The sequence below is a fragment of the Pogoniulus pusillus genome, chromosome 4 (genome assembly GCF_015220805.1).
Source record: "Pogoniulus pusillus isolate bPogPus1 chromosome 4, bPogPus1.pri, whole genome shotgun sequence".
Lineage (NCBI taxonomy): Eukaryota > Metazoa > Chordata > Aves > Piciformes > Lybiidae > Pogoniulus > Pogoniulus pusillus.
This window is the reverse complement of record NC_087267.1, coordinates 36,451,701-36,468,168: the sequence shown is the minus strand read 5'-3', so window position 1 is coordinate 36,468,168 and position 16,468 is coordinate 36,451,701. Positions and strand designations below refer to the sequence as shown.

General features: G+C 39.7%; 1 protein-coding gene across 8 annotated transcripts in view; it reads left to right on the top strand.

Moving 5' to 3' along the window:
• PCLO (piccolo presynaptic cytomatrix protein) overlaps positions 1-16,468 on the top strand; it is a 385,933-nt gene that overhangs the window by 224,408 nt on the left and 145,057 nt on the right. For 7 of the 8 annotated variants that reach the window (XM_064142575.1, XM_064142578.1, XM_064142577.1 and 4 more), the window contains exons 7-8: positions 8,495-10,700; positions 16,310-16,458. In XM_064142575.1, the coding sequence (XP_063998645.1) occupies positions 8,495-10,700; positions 16,310-16,458 (2,355 nt within the window). The remainder of the gene's footprint in view (positions 1-8,494; positions 10,701-16,309; positions 16,459-16,468) is intronic. The other variant, XM_064142576.1, reaches the window with a different exon arrangement.

The window sequence follows — 16,468 nt, the reverse complement described above, 5'->3', positions numbered from 1 at the left end:
GACAAGTTCTGAGCATCTACAGTTCTGTATTCGTGCTAAATGCCTCCTAAGACTGTAAGTGAAACAATAGGGAGGGGGAAGAAGTGATGATAAGGAAACACTGATTATCTTACTGTATAGTATACTGTGCTATATTATAGTACATGTACACAGTCACCATCAATTTGCAGACTTAGTCTTGTTAGGCACCTATTTGATAACTATTCTAGCTTTTCCATCAATGTTTCTCTAGCCATTAATGCTTTTCTTGCCCAACCTACCGTACACAGAGTTCTGTACACCTTATTTCAGAATCATAGATTCATTTTTGCTGGAAAATATCTCTAAGATCATCCAGTCCAACCAATGACCTGACACAATCATGGCCATTAAGCTATGTCCCCAGGTGCCATGTCCACATGTTTTCTGTGCACCTCTGGGCACAGTGACTCCACCACCTTCCTGGGCAGCCTGTTCCAATGCCTGACCACCATTTCAGTAGAGAAAGAATAAAGGGCACAATTGCATCTCTTTTGCTGCAGATCACATTATTTCTGATACAGGCCAGGATGCTGGTGGCATTCTTGGCCACTGCTTGCTCACGTTTGGATATCAACCAACATACTCAGGTTCCATTCTGCTGGGCAGCTTTCCAGCCACTCCATCCCAAGCCTGTAGCATTTCATGGGGTTGTCATAACCTAAGTGCAGGACCTGGCACTTGGCCTTTTTAACTTCCCACAACTGACTTTGGCCCGTCAATTCAGCTTGTCCACATCTCTCTGCAGAGCCTTCCTACCTTCAGGCAGATCAACGCTCCCACCCAATTTGGTGTCATCAGCAAGCTTACTGAGGGGGCACTTAATCCCTTCATCCAGATCATTGATAAAGATATTAAATAAGACTGGTCCCAGTACTGAGCTCTAGCAAATACTGCTTGTGACCAGTTGCCAACTGGATTTGACTCCATTTGTCACAACTCAATGAGCTGGGCCATCTAGCCAGTTTCCTACTAAGTGATGTGTCCACCCATCCAAGCCATGAGCAGCCAGTTCGTCCTCTGATCCATCATTTATTTCATAGTCTTCTGGGTTTTCAAAGCAGAATATGCTTCAGAAACCCCCTCTTCAGAGACTTTAGTAAGTCATGATGAAGACAGCATCTAGATAAATGTATTCATTTGTATCCCTTTTTCTTTTAAACAAAAATTGTATCATCTTCCTAAAATTCACAAATAATTTACAAATGAGGAAACATTTTAATTCACAGGCAAAAGTATTTGTTCTGAATTCTTTTTCAGAGTCAAGCTTTGGTCCCAGACTCGGGATATGGTAGTGTAGGACTCAAGAGTTCTAACGAGAGCTGGTACTAAAACCACAGTATTGTAGCAGCTGGAGAATGCAATTTTATTCCTTTGATGTCCCTTGATAGTTTCTAATATACTGATATATAAACAAAATACTTTGTATAGTAAAGTTTGAAGACTGTATTTATCCTTCAGAGAGGAAATTCAGACCATATCCTTCTGTTTTGAGGGCATGGGATTTTCCCTTATCCTTTCCTTTCCTGTCTGAATCAGTCTGACAGAGAACTTTTTTCCCCGTTGTAACATAACTGAGATGCATGCAATTCTATACCTTGGATATAATTGGACAGAAAGGCTCTTGTATAGGCTTTTATCACAGGATGCTGTGTAAAGCTAAGAAATAGGAATGCAAAGACTAGCAGCAAAGCATAACAGAGGAAAGAAAAAAGAGAAAACTAAAGAAGAAAATTGTTTTGAGGTGAATTTCAAATATTGCTCTATGAGGTAGCCAGAAAGAGTTCACTTTCGCATAAGAGCAAATTTACAGTGTCGAATTGCACTAAGGGGAATGGATAAAGAGAATACTGTGTCTTCAGTGAGCAAAAAAGCACATAGTATAGATGCTGTCTGTAGATGCAGGTGAAGAAATGAAAGTATAAGCTTGTGAATAATGTGTATGTTGTATAAAATCTGTTAAATACACAGGTATGGAGTACTCCAGCTAATCATAGAATCATAGAATCAGTCAGGGTTGGAAGGGACCACAAGGATCATCTAGTTCCAAGCCCCCTGCCATGGGCAGGGACACCCTACCCTAGAGCAGGCTGGACACAGCCTCATCCAGCCTGGCCTTAAACACCTCCAGGGATGGGGCCTCAACCACCTCCCTGAGCAACCCATTCCAGCCTCTCACCACTCTCATGCTCAAGAATTTCCTCCTCATGTCCAGTCTGAACTTACCCACCTCAAGCTTTGCTCCATTCCCCCTAGTCCTGTCACTCCCTGATTAGCCTAAGAAGTCCTTCCCTAGCTTTTTTGTAGGCCCGCTTCAGATGCTGGAAGGCCACAAGATCACCTGGGAGCCTCCTCTTCTCCAGACTGAACAACCCCAACTCCCTCAGTCTGTCCTCACAGGAGAGATGCTCCAGCCCTCTGATCATCCTTGTGGCCCTTCTCTGGACATGCTCCAGCATCTCCACATCCCTCTTGTAATAGGGGCTCCAGAACTGGATGCAGTACTTCAGGTGGGGTCTCACCAGAGTGAGCAGAGGGGGAGAATCACCTTGCTCGACCTGCTGGCCACATTTCTCCTGATGCAGCCCAGGCTCTGGTTGGCCCTCTGGGCTGCAAGTACACACTGCTGGCTTATGTTGAGCTTCTTGTCCACCAACACCCCAAGTCCCTCTCCTCAGGGCTGCTCTCCAGCCAGTCACTGCCCAGCCTGTATTTGTCCTTGGGATTGCCCTGACCCAGATGCAGGACCTTGCACTTGGTCATGTTAAGCCTCCTGAGGTTGGCTTGTGCCCACCTCTCCAGCCTGTCCAGGTCCCTCTGGATGGCATCCCTTCCCTCCAGCGTGTCTGCTGCACCACACAGCTTGGTGTTGTCAGCAAACTTGCTGAGGATGCACTCAATGCTTTTGTCCATATCATTGACCAAGATGTTGAACAAGACTGGTCCCAGGACGGATCCCTGAGGGACTCTGCTTGTCACTGGCCTCCACTTGGACAAGGAACCATTGACAGCCACTCTTTGGGTGTGGCCATCAAGCCAGTTGTTTTTCCATCTCGTGGGCCACCCATCAAACCCATGTGTCACCAGCCTGGAGACCAGGATGTGGTGCAGGACAGTGTCAAAGGCCTTGCTCAGGTCCAGGTAAATGACATCAGTTGCTTGACTCTCATCTGATAATTAACTAATCATAGAATCATAGAATGGTTTAGGCTGGAGGGAACATTAGAGCTCATCTACTCTGACCTCTCTGTCATGAACAGGAACACCTCTCAACTAGACTTGTCTGCTCAAGGCCTCACCCAGACTAGCCTTGAATACCCCACGGGGAGGAGGCATTCACAGCCTCCCTGGGCAACATATTCCAAAGTCTCACCACCCTTGTACTGAGGAACTTCTTCCTCAGAACCTGTCTAAACCTACTCTCCCTCAGCTACATACCATTCCAAACCATAAGTCTCTCTTCACCTTTCCTGTATGATGCCTTAAATACAATAATTCAAATTTTAAACCATTAGATTTCATTCTTTTTACAAATGGATTTGCCACTGATGTGTTTCTGCTGATTTTAACCATTCTTGCATGGTTTTACCAGTATAAATTGAGGAGGGAATTTCCCTGCTGCCCTTACAGACAAAAATGGTCAGTCCTCATCCAAATTCATCACAAATCTGTTCGTCTACATAAAAATACCTCTTGTATGCAGACAGCTGAGACCAACTATTATGCCTGCTTACACAAAGTAGATGAAATGAAGGTTTAGATCCCTTTGAAAATCACTGTATAAGGGCCACATCTGTATATAGCTGGCATATCAGATTTCCATTGATTTTTTCCTTTCTCCCCCAACATCAAAGGAAGCATATGGCCTTTTATGTGTTTAAATGAGGAAAAAAGTTGGCATCTGATGTCATATGAGCTGTTAGGCAGAGCACTGTGCTGGTCCCTTTGCATTTGAAGTGAAAATGGCAATTTCAAACAATTTCACAGGGAAAATAAAAGAAGCAAGAGGATGGAAAGTACAGAAGTGCTCATCTGAGGGATGAGTGACTCTGACACAAATGAAAGCAAAATCTCTGAAAAATGCTTATTATTTTGAAATAGACTATTTCTACAAAATCCACATTAGTCTTAACAGAAGATAAATTTAACTTTGTAGAATCTTCCAAGGAGTTTAAAAAAAAAAAAAAACAACCAAACAAACAACAACAAAACTAACAAATAAACCCCAAACAAACAAGCAAACAAACCAGAACACCGAAAAAAAAACATGAGAAAGTAAGACTGGCATCACAGTGCCGCTGTGTAATGATTTAGAAACTAGTGTTCTGCCTGACTGCTCAGTCCCCAGTGCAAAATACTTACAGAAGAGAAAAAGACAAGTGTTACATTAAAGGAAAGCTCTAATCTATTACTCATGAATAGTAATTCGTGACTCACTTTGAGCATATGAATCTAATATCCAGTCATGGCAAGGTGAATAGAGAGGAGGGTGCAGGAACAGCATCATATAATATTCAAACAAATCCAGCTTAGAAGAGGAGAAAGATTAACTAAAAATCAAATACGCAATTTAGCAGCAGAAATTCATCACACATCTCTTGAGCCATTCATTCCCCCAAAGCAATCTCTTTAGTACAGATAAAAGCAGTGGCACACATGAGTATTTCCTAATGCTCGACTGATATCTTGTAGTGGGTCAGAGTCTTACTCGCCTTGTCAGTAATGCCATCAGATTGAAGAAGACAAAAAGAGATAGAAAAAAAGTATGAAAAAGATTCACAAGCAACAGCGTGGTCATCTCAAAGGAATTATTCCAAAGTCACCACACAATTTAACAAGGCCTACAAGCCTTTGTCCAGGTGACCTCTAAAAATTGAAATGCAGGAGACAAAGCACGTCAAGAAGAATCTGTATTGGCAAGGCAGAAAACAGATTTTCTACCCATCCCTTGAGCTCACTCTTTTGAGTTCCTCACTGTGATGTTATCTTGTCGTTGAATTGAAAGACTAAGGAGTGCATCCTTCTCCTGTCTTTATTATCAGAAAGTTGTTAAGTTAGAAATTGGTGGGGGAAAGGGAATATTGTTTCTTCTTCAGTTCTTTAATTTGTAGTATTGGGGAGAATATACCTGTAACTTTACATCAAGCACAAGCTTTGGGCTTGTTTTAGCAAGGTCAGCTTTGCCTCAGAAACTGATCTGATTATCATTATGTCCATCCTGAAGGGATATCTCAGACTAGTGTGAAATTCTCTCCATATACCAGGGTCAGCAGTAAATACTAACACTTAAAAAGGTGTTGTGGCAAAACAAGGAGCAGAGTAATTTAATTCTAATTCTTGAGATCAGCATTTAGAATGATTATTTGTCAAACACTGATTTTTCAGTAGTGAGGATTATAGAAGATAGCTAGAAGTAAATAGGATAGAATGGGAAAAGATGGCAAATTGAATAAAATATGGTAGAAAACTTTGTGGTTTATTCAGAGAGCTTGGTAAGATCACCTGTCTGACACATAACCTAGCTTTTAACCAGTAATTGTGAGGGTTTAGCAATGTCTGCCTCTGTTTGATAGGTTAATTTAGCTCCAGAGCAGTCCCATGAAGCCCCTGCTTCATCTTTCCATTGAACACCTAAAAAGAGCTTAACACTATAAATGTGTTACAGGGACCAAAAATACAAGGATAGGCCTAGACAGCACAATGACTTCTTTCTCCTCCCAGTTCTTTGTAATAGATTAATATTTGGTCAATATCAGCCCTATTTTTTTTCCATGCCAGTTAATAAATTAAAAGATAATGTGAAAACTAAGTTCAACAACTACTCTAAAGTTATCTGCTAAAATACTGCAGTTGAACTTCCCTTCAGTCTGCCAACACAGTTCCCAAGTAGCCTGAGAACACAACTAATGATGAAAATGTCTCGGAAGAGTGAAAATATAAACAAACAAAAAATGCATTTTTGTCACAGTAGTAAGATCTATCTTTTTCTCCATATCCCAATATAAATACCAAGTAAAAATATTTGAGACTTGCATTTTGTAAGAATAGCAGCTGAGAACTGGAGGTTATAAATACTTTTTCAAAAGCAAGTGGTACATCTTCTTTGGTGTCTATTAGTCTGAGTTTCTTTGTGAGTAGACAAAGATCTAACAACAACATATGCAGGTTATAAGCTGACACTGGGATTTATTCACCAGCAACTTAACTGTCATCTGAAAATAATAATTCCTTAAAGTATTATAGAGCTTTTAATGAGCATGTTATTAATAGCTCTTCCCCAATACCAGTGACCATCTGTGACTGTTTCACCATCTGGGTTATCTGTTTCAGTTTGGGAGGGGGAAGAAACAGTGGCATTCCTCTGAATTTACAATATAAGTCAATAGGCAGCTAAGCCTACTGTAGATGATTCATTTGTCTGTGATTATAAGTACACACTGAGCAAGAGAAAATTAGTTTCTTTGATTTGTTGGCACAACGTGGACTTGGGAAACGGTCACGGGAAGCTGGAAACAAAATGAAATTGAATTTACTGAAATCTGAAACATGCACAAGTTGATGGAATTTAGGTGAAAAGGATGAAAATAGCTTAAACAGCACTTGAAAATGTAAAATGTTCCTTTAAAGATGCATGACAAGTGATGTGTTGATAATTGTGGTTTGCTAAGGTTAGGTTACAGAAGAACAGCAAAAGAGGGTTGTCAACACTTTGAAAACTTCTACCATTTGTTGACAACATGTTAGAATAAATAGAGAAAACAGTGATTTATAAACTGCTACTTAAAATTCATCTTGTTGGCAACTTATCTGAGTGAAGTACCATTTATTTTAGAATAAATTCTTTTTAAATTAATAACAGTTATTGCTTGATAAAGTCAGAAGAGTCAGGTTGGTTAATATACTTTTTACTGCCCTGTGCCTATATGTTCCCATACTTTGTTATTCACACAGCTGCATCTCATTATTTTTAGAGTATGTATTCCTTTTCCTTTACTAAAGCAAAATTTGTAAGAAGCTATTTGGGATATGGACTACAACTCTAAAATCATTCAAGTCCCACTTCTTTATATATCTACACTGCGTAGGAGCCTACATTTACATCAAAAAAGAACAACTTTTCAAAGCCCCTAGTAATTTAGTGTGCAGACTGCATCTAACCAATTGCATTGCCTGTTTTCCTAGTTGATGAAGAGACATAGACACCTCCAAAAATAAGTAATCAGGCTAAGACAGATACTTCTCCTTGATCAGGATGAATCACTCTTATACCACTAACTGTGGGGAAATCTGGACTAAGCTATATTCCTATATTTTTATAATCCTTAATTTTTTAATATTTTGAACTGTAGTTTTGGAATTAGAACAAATTTCATATATGAAATTAAAACATTTTCTTCAGTGAAGAAGAAAGTACATACTGCTTTTGTAAGACACAAGAATTTTCCCTGGAAATATGTGTGGCAGTAAAGATGAGGCAAAAAATAAGAGATCAGCTAAGAACTGTCGGTTGTACTACATGTTTTGGCACCAGGAAGCACAAAGAAGTAAAAACTCCACCTTTTAAATTATAGTCAATTCATTTTCAAGAGTACAGAATCATAGAATTATTTCTATTGGAAAATGACTCTAAGATCACCAAGTTCAACCATTAACCCAAGTCCACCGTGGCCATTAAACTGTGTCCTAAAGTGCCATTTCCGTGTTTCTTGAACACCTCCAGGAAAGGTGACTCCACCACCTACCTGGGTGGTCTGTTCCAGTGCCTGACCACCATTTTAGTAAAGAAAGGTTTTCCTAATATTTAACCTATATCTCCCCTGGCACAATTTACAACTATTTCCCCTCATTCTATCACTTGATACCAGGGAGAAGAGACCACAGAATAATAGAATCATAGAATCAACAAGGTTGGAAGAGACCTCCAAGATCATCCAGTCCAACCTAGCACCCAGCCCTAGCCAGTCAACTAGACCATGGCACTAAGTGCCTCATCCAGTCTTTTCTTGAACACCTCCAGGGACGGTGCCTCCACCACCTCCCTGGGCAGCCCATTCCAATGGCAAATCACTCTCTCTGGCAAGAACTTCCTCCTAACATCCAGCCTATACTTCCCCTGGCACAACTTGAGAGTGTGTCCTCCTTGCTGCAACCTCCATTCAGATAGTTGTGGAGAGGAATAAGGATACTAGGAAGAAGAGATCATATAAAGTAGATTTTTCAGTCTTAGGCTAAACAAAATCCTAGTGAGAGTCCCCTTTATTTTGTACTAGACTCCTTATCTTCCTGAACTATAGAAGAGTGCTGGCATTTTTCATGCTGTTTTATGCTGTTTATTCAGGTCACAAGCCTCTGCTTCATTGGAGGAAGTATGTGGTTAAGATGTAAAGCCACACCATGAGAAAAATGTAAACAATTTGTGATTAATTTGCCATCAGTCCTCCGGAGTAGTGATTCAGTCTTGTTTCTTCTATTGCAGACAAAAGGTTCTTCAAGCATAACTCCATCAGGCACTCAAAAGAAAGTCAAGAGGACTCTGCCCAACCCACCTCCAGAGGAAGCAACAGCAGGAACTCAGTCGCTATATACTTCTGTGGGATCAGTTTCACGCAGAAGGATTTGTAGGACAACCACTATGGCCAGAGCCAAAATTCTTCAGGATATAGATAGGGAGTTGGATCTGGTTGAACGTGAATCAGCCAAGCTTAGGAAGAAGCAAGCAGAGCTAGATGAGGAGGAAAAAGAAATAGATGCCAAGCTGAGATACTTGGAAATGGGCATTAATAGGAGGAAAGAAGCCTTACTAAAAGAAAGAGAAAAGAGAGAGCGTGCCTATCTCCAAGGAGTAGCAGAAGAACGTGATTATATGTCAGACAGTGAAGTTAATAATACCAGGTCAACCAGAATAGAAACTCAGCACGGCTTGGAAAGACCACGTACTGCACCCCAGACAGAATTTAACCAGTTTATGCCACCACAAACCCAGCCAGAAACACAGTTTGCCCCTGCTACCAGCCCATATGCACAATATCAGTATTCATCTCCTGCCCTGCCAACTCAAGCACCAACTCAGTTCACACAACAATCACACTACCAGCAGCAGCAGCCGTTGTATCACCAGCAGGTTTCACCCTATCAGACCCAGACAGCTTTCCAGACAGGAGCTTCTATGTCCTTTACTCCACAGGCTCAACCTCCACCGTCTCAGCAGCCATCGTATCAGCTCCCTTCGCAGATGATGGTGATACAGCCAAAGCCAAGACAAACCACATTGTATTTGGAGCCTAAGATAACAACAAACTATGATGTAATTCGCAATCAGCCTCTCATGATAGCTCCAGTTTCAACTGACAATAGTTATGCAGTAAATACTCTGGGCAGTAAATATTCTACCTTGGATTTAAGGATAGGACTAGATGAGAGGAACAGCATAGCAAGCAGCCCTATATCAAGCATATCTACAGATTCATTCTATGCAGATATAGACCACCACCACACACCTCGAAATTATGTGCTGATTGATGATATAGGGGAACTTACTAAAGGAACAGGAACACTTGGTTCCAGTTTTAGCCTCCATGAGAAAGATCTGACCAAAACAGATCGACTGCTTCGCACAACTGAGGCCAGGAGAGCGCAGGAGGTGTCAGACTTCCTAGCACCACTGCAGACTTCTTCTAGGTTACATTCCTATGTTAAAGCTGATGAAGACCCAATGGAGGACCCTTATGAGCTCAAACTCTTGAAACACCAGATAAAACAAGAGTTCCGTAGAGGTGCAGAAAGTCTTGATCATCTGTCTGGCCTGTCACAATACTACCATGCAGAGGGCAGCTACAGGCACTTCCCAAAATCTGAGAAATATAGCATAGGTAGACTCACTCTTGAGAAGCAGGCTGCTAAGCAGCTCCCAGCAGCCCTCCTTTACCAGAAGCAGTCAAAACACAAGAAAGCTTTGATAGACCCCAAACTGACAAAGTTTTCACCTATCCAAGAAAGCAGAGACCTTGAGCCTGACTATTCAAGCTATATGACTTCTAGCACTTCAACACTTGGGGGAATTACAACTAGGGCAAGGCTTCTTCAGGATGATATCACTTTTGGCCTTAGAAAAAACATCACTGACCAACAGAAATACATGGGGCAACCACTGACTTCATCCATTGGAGCAGGCCTTGGGACAGCACTAGGTCCAACAATGAGATCCGCATTACAAGATGAAGCAGATAAGTCTTATAGCAGTGGTAGTAGATCTAGGCCCTCATCCAGACCCTCCTCAGTTTATGGGCTTGATTTGTCATTGAAAAGGGATTCTTCCAGTTCTTCTTTAAGACTGAAAGCCCAAGAAGAACCCTTAGATGTTTCCTTTAGCCATGCCGCACCTTCTGGAAGAACTAAACCAACCAGTCTACCTATTAGCCAAAGCAGGGGGAGGATCCCAATAGTAGCGCAGAACTCAGAGGAGGAGAGCCCACTGAGTCCCGTTGGCCAGCCAATGGGAATGGCAAGAGCAGCAGCTGGACCCTTGCCACCAATATCCGCAGATACCAGGGACCAATTTGGATCGAGCCATTCATTACCTGAGGTCCAGCAACATATGAGGGAGGAGTCACGGACTCGAGGCTATGATCGAGATATAGCCTTCATCATGGATGACTTCCAGCATGCCATGTCAGACAGTGAAGGTAAATTAGGCCTCAGACTGGTATCTTACTATCACAATGCAAATCCTCATTTCTATGCATGTGTCTGATTTTTGTTATACTTCAAAGACTTTTCTTCTTCTTCTGTATTTTGGTGTGTTATTTTTTTCTCTTCCTTGGTGCATCTTCTGTGTATCTATATATTTGAGATTTGATTTGTTCTGGGTTTTTTTTTTTCTCATATTTTTTATTTTACCCTATCTGCAGTTTCTGGATGGTGTTAAGCTGTTCTAGCATGCTCAATATATTGTCGTTGATTTGCTTTCTTTTGGTTTGCTTGTGCATTTTCCTTTTCACTTATTGATGTCTACTTTTCTAATGATACTGTGTAGAATAGCCCATGTACAATTCAGACTCTGCCATCAGTCTTTATGTGGAGACTTTGCCAGTGACTGTGAATCATTGAACTTATTTGCAATAGTTCTTGTTGGGATTTGGAAATAATAACCTCCCAAATCTCTAAAAAGCTCTAGCATTTTTATTTGCATGAATTTTCATGATAGAATTCAAGAACTGATAATTCCATCACCTGATGCACCACTTTTTGTAGAAATAGTTTGTCCATGAAATACGTACTCTGTGTTACAACCATCTAGAGGTTAACATGATTGCAAAGTAGCATTCTACATATGGTTTGTTGCAAACATCCTGTCACGTGGACTTCTGTGCATTCAGAACTGTGATGATGTAAGATAATCTGTCATTTGGATGGTGCAAGACAATCTCACCCTTCACTAAACCTGCAGAATATATTCCACCTTTATTGATGGATTATGCAGTGTAGCTGGGTTTATATGCACCCCGTACAACATGTTTGCCAAGTAAGCACAAGAGTTTATCTCACTTAGGTTCATGGAAGGAACCTTTCTGGTGTATTATGAGTGGTGCAATTAAAAATGTTTCTTCTTAATAAGCACAGCGGAATGTTAGAGCTGGTGTTGACTACTAAACTGTATCAATTTTGTTTGAGTCAATTCAGGTTTAATTTACTCTAAATTGTTTAAAAGTCATAAAGCCAGTTTGGAAGAAAATGAAATTAATATGTTCAGAATTGTATGCGCTCCCTTAACTTTTTCATATGTGTATTTATTGCACAATAAAAGAGACTCTGCATGCGCTCTGCTGTCTGTAAATAGCAATGATTGTCTCAAAAGACACATTTGCATGATTATGAAGCAGTATGGTTTGGTTGGGGTTTTGTCAGGTTTTTAGGAAACTCAGTGCTCCTTATTGCTTTATAGCCTTTTTTAGATTTGCTGAGTCTTCCATAAGTATTAGAACATTGAATCTGTTCACCTCCTGCTTTGTAGGTTTCTTTCCATAATTCTTAGATATTGACAATTCCATCAGAAGTTTGTGTTCAGGAGATGTTCAGGATCAGCTTCTTTGATTTTTATCAGAAGTTTTAAGTGTTTCTGATGGCTTTTAAAAAATTCTTAGTACACAGAGTGCTGTATAATTAAATCTGAAGGTAGTTGAGAGGAACTTTCTGAATCTGAAATAAGTAGATGGTATCTTGTCTTAACTCCCCTTGTGGTCTAAAAAGATCATTCTAGAGTCACATCGTAAAAGATGCAGGACTTTTGCCCCTCGAACCTAAGGAGAACCAAAGCCAAGCTTGTTTGGTGCTTTTCTACCTCATTTAAACAGGTCATTGGGAATTCCATTTCTGCAGTACATTGCGTTATGTTTCTGTTTTATATCTGTACAAGGAGTACCTGTTGCTTTTTAGATTGATCATATTTTGATTCTAAATTCATCTCAAATAGTTCCACTTTTTCAGAAGTATTCTAGCTCAGTTCACATGTTCCTTATCAGATTGATATTGAATACCAGCACTTCCCCTTACAGCAGTATGTTCCTAATTTCCACCAAGCTTTTGTTTCTTCACAAATAGCTAATTTTTGTCCTATTTATACATAATTGTCATAGAATCAGTGCACTTTAGGTTGGAAAACACCTTTAAGATCATTGAGTACCACCATTAACTAGTCACTGCCAAGTCTACTACTAAAGCATATCCCTAAGCACCACATCTACACGTCCTTGCAATACCTCCAGGGGTGGTGACTCAACGGCTTCTTAGAAAATCATTTTCATAGAATCATAAAATGGTTTGAGTTGGAAGGCACCGCTGAAGGTCATCTAGTCCAACAACCCTCTGAACAGGGACGTCCTCCACTAGGTTGCTCAGAGTTTTATCAAGCCTCACCTTGAAGATCTCCAGACATGTGGCCTCGACTACCTCTCTGGGCAACCTGTTCCAGTGTTCCACCACCCTCATGGTGAAGAATTTGTTCCTAACATCCAGTCTAAATCTCCTCTTCTCTCATTTCAAACCATTGCCCTTGTCCTATCACTACAGGCCTTAGTAAACAATCGCTCTGCAGCCTTCTTGTAGGCTCCTTTCGGGTAATGAAAGGCCACTATTAGGTCTCCCCAGCTTCCTCAGCCTGTCCTTGTAGAAGTGGTGTTCAAGCTCCTTGATCATTTTCATGACCCTCCTCTGGACCGTTGCATCAGATCCATGTCCTTCCTGTCTTATGACCTTGCTTTCAGATACGCTATCTAACGGCAAGTAACTTGAATTGAAAATAATTCCTATAACTTGGATATTAGATAAGTCATTTTATGTCTGCCTTTTCTCCACGCTGCACTTCTTGCTGTGGTTCCCTGACAGTGGACAGCTATTTTCCTGTTTTCTATCTAGCCTGCTGCATGTTGTTGTTGAGATTTCATTAAAATAAGTAAGTTTAAGCACTATCTTAGGAAAAACACTTCTTGTGCTAAAGCTTGGATTTTCATCTTCAAAGACTTTTAAAACTAAAGGTAAGTCAAGGTATTATATTTAAATTGTTTTTCTGCAGTTCAAAGTGAGAGATGATTTTCTAGTCATTTTTTTAGGTCATATTCTATAACAAATAGCAGAAGAGAATGCAAATAAGACTTTGAAGCCAAACCTGTTTTTCACTAACTACAACTATATACTGTAACAAATCTTAAGACCATGAATGAGCACATAAACAGATCTCCAAAGAGGCCCAAAAAATGGCTTTATTGACAAAAAAAAGCACAATATCCAGAGGTTTCCCTTGAAAATAAACAAGTGTTTTGAGCTTTAGAAACATGTGATATTTCTTCATAAAGCCCTTCAGTGATCCTACAGCTGCCACAGTTTCCACCAATTATGAAGTAAGTTGAAGATATTAATTGTCCAGAATGCTGAAGCTAATACTCAATTTCACAAATGTAACTATTCCCTTTGGAATACTGGAAACTTCTGGAAGGTGAAAACTGAGATTTGAAGATATCAAGACATCAACACGTGATAACTTGTCATTTTCTTCTGTGGGTTTGAGTGATGACTGACGATTCTCTGATCAAGTTTCTTGGACCCTACGGCCTGTAGTTGTCACCTTGCTAAACCATGTGTAATTAACAGCATGAAACCTTATTGACTCCAACAGCAGATTTTTACAGGTGAAACCTTCTGACTCCATACTGTTAGTCTCAGGAAAAAGCATGACTCAGTGAGTCATCTTTGCTGTTCTTATGTTTCCATCTGAAGTAGTTCCTGAGCAATCAGATGTGCATATGTACCTGTGAGTGTAGCATGTGTGTGTCTATACATACATAACTTTTTTATTTTCATATAAAATGCACACCTTCATCACAATTTGATAAAAAACAGAGGCTGGTCTGAGCTGCAGTATGGGATTCTAGATGTGTGCCATCTTTTCAGAAGAAATCCAGCAAACTTTGTTTCAACAGAGACAGGAGGGGGGAAAAAATGAAAGTCTTTCTTCTTTTCATCTTATGATACAGATTGTGGCAGTCAACATTAGTATCTGGGACCGAGAAAAATGCATTATGATCTCCACATAAGCTTCACTAAGATCTGTCATGATGACTTCTGAGCCAGCCTGCTACATGCAGGCACTAGTCAATCAGCATAAATGCTTAAAGCATAAAGGATTTGCATGTTAGATCATAACGGTTTATTGAGAGCAATTAATCAATAACTAATCACCAGGCAGACAAACATCAACCTGTAATAATGGTTCCATTTAATTCATATATACTGATCTAAATAATCTTTTCAAACCACATCACATTAGATTCAATTTGTCCACAGTCAGGACAGGAATGCATAATACCTGAACCAAGATTAAGACTTCTCCAAAGGCCTAACATAATGTAGGGTGTTGGTTTTACCGTAGACAAAATATGATTGCTCAAAAATCATACATTTATATTACTTCTCTTTAGGATGAAATGTCATAATAATGAAAAACATGTTTTTTTGGATTTTTTTTTCTTCCATTAAGCATTTTTTCCAGTTGATAAACCAGCTGGATTATGTTTACTTTAACAGAAAATTATCCACACTACCATTTTCCATTTGGAATTCTTTTCTCTGTCATGGAACATTTGCATTTGTTCTTGTTACTATAGCAACAACTGACCTTATGTAAGGTTTGCAATGTCTGCTGTGGGGTTTTGTTAGGTTGTTTGTTTTTTTTTAGTTATGGTTTTGTTGGGGTTTTTTGTTTGTTTAGTTTGGTTCGTTTTTTTGGTCCTGAGACAGACATTGTCATTCTTTGAATTCTAAATTTATCTTGCTTATTAAAGCACAACAGTTAAACTTTCGTTACATTCTAATTAGCTGCACATCATTTTGGTTTACACTAATGAGCAGTATAGATGAAAATCTGTATGTAGAGTGGAAATATTATTAAATATATATATATATATATATATATAAGCTGATTCTAATGTCAGTGGAATGAAACCTGTATCACTTGACCCAGCAGTCAGTAGGCATATGCATTTGAAAAACTGATTGAAATGAAACACTCCTATTTTGTCCCCAACAGATGTCCAACACAGTAGCTTTTATTCAGCTTTAAAACAGTTTCAAGTATAAGAACAGTAGTCTTGTAGGCTTACATTGCAGAAAGAATGTTTCCACATGCAAATATTCATACTGCAAAATTAGGGAATGGAACTCAGAATAAGACCATTTGCAGTATCTCTGCCTAGAATTATGAAGAATAGAGACTGCATCTTCTTTGATTTGGGATTACACTGATTTCATAAAGGTGTCTCAGTTTTCTTTTACGTAGTTCTAGATTATTGCCAAAATACTTTGAGTGATAAACAGTTCAGAATTAATGGAGTTTGGGGTTTGAGAGCTTTTTTTTTTTTTGAGGGTTGTTTTGTGTTTTAGTAGTTTTTTGGTTTGGGGTCTTTCTGTTTCTTTCTTTGTTTTTCCTTAGGCTACTGCAAAGAAATGGATTTGACTAATTTATTTCATCAAACACCTTAGAAATATGTGAAATCTGCAGCACTCATCAGTGGGTTTCCTATGTTATTTGATATCTGTAGTTTTGACATAAACAGAACCTTCTTGCTTTGCTGTATCACAGTTAAATTATGTCTGAGTTCAATGTCTCAAGTCTCACCTCTAACTTTGCTTTAGCTGCATGGCCAGTTAATAACCACTATGCATGTTTGCTATGCACGATGCACATTATTGCCCTTTGCCCAGCACTGGATCAGAACATTTGACCTGTCCTTGGTTTTCTAAGCCTATCATCTCCGTCGTGAAGAAACAGATTGGTTCGACAAGCCCAGGGAGTCACGTTTGGAGAATGGACATATCATTGACAGAAGGCTGCCAGAGAAGTTATCCCACTCTCGTCCACCAAGTCAGCACCAAGACCAAGTAAGCTGTCAAGTAAGCCATG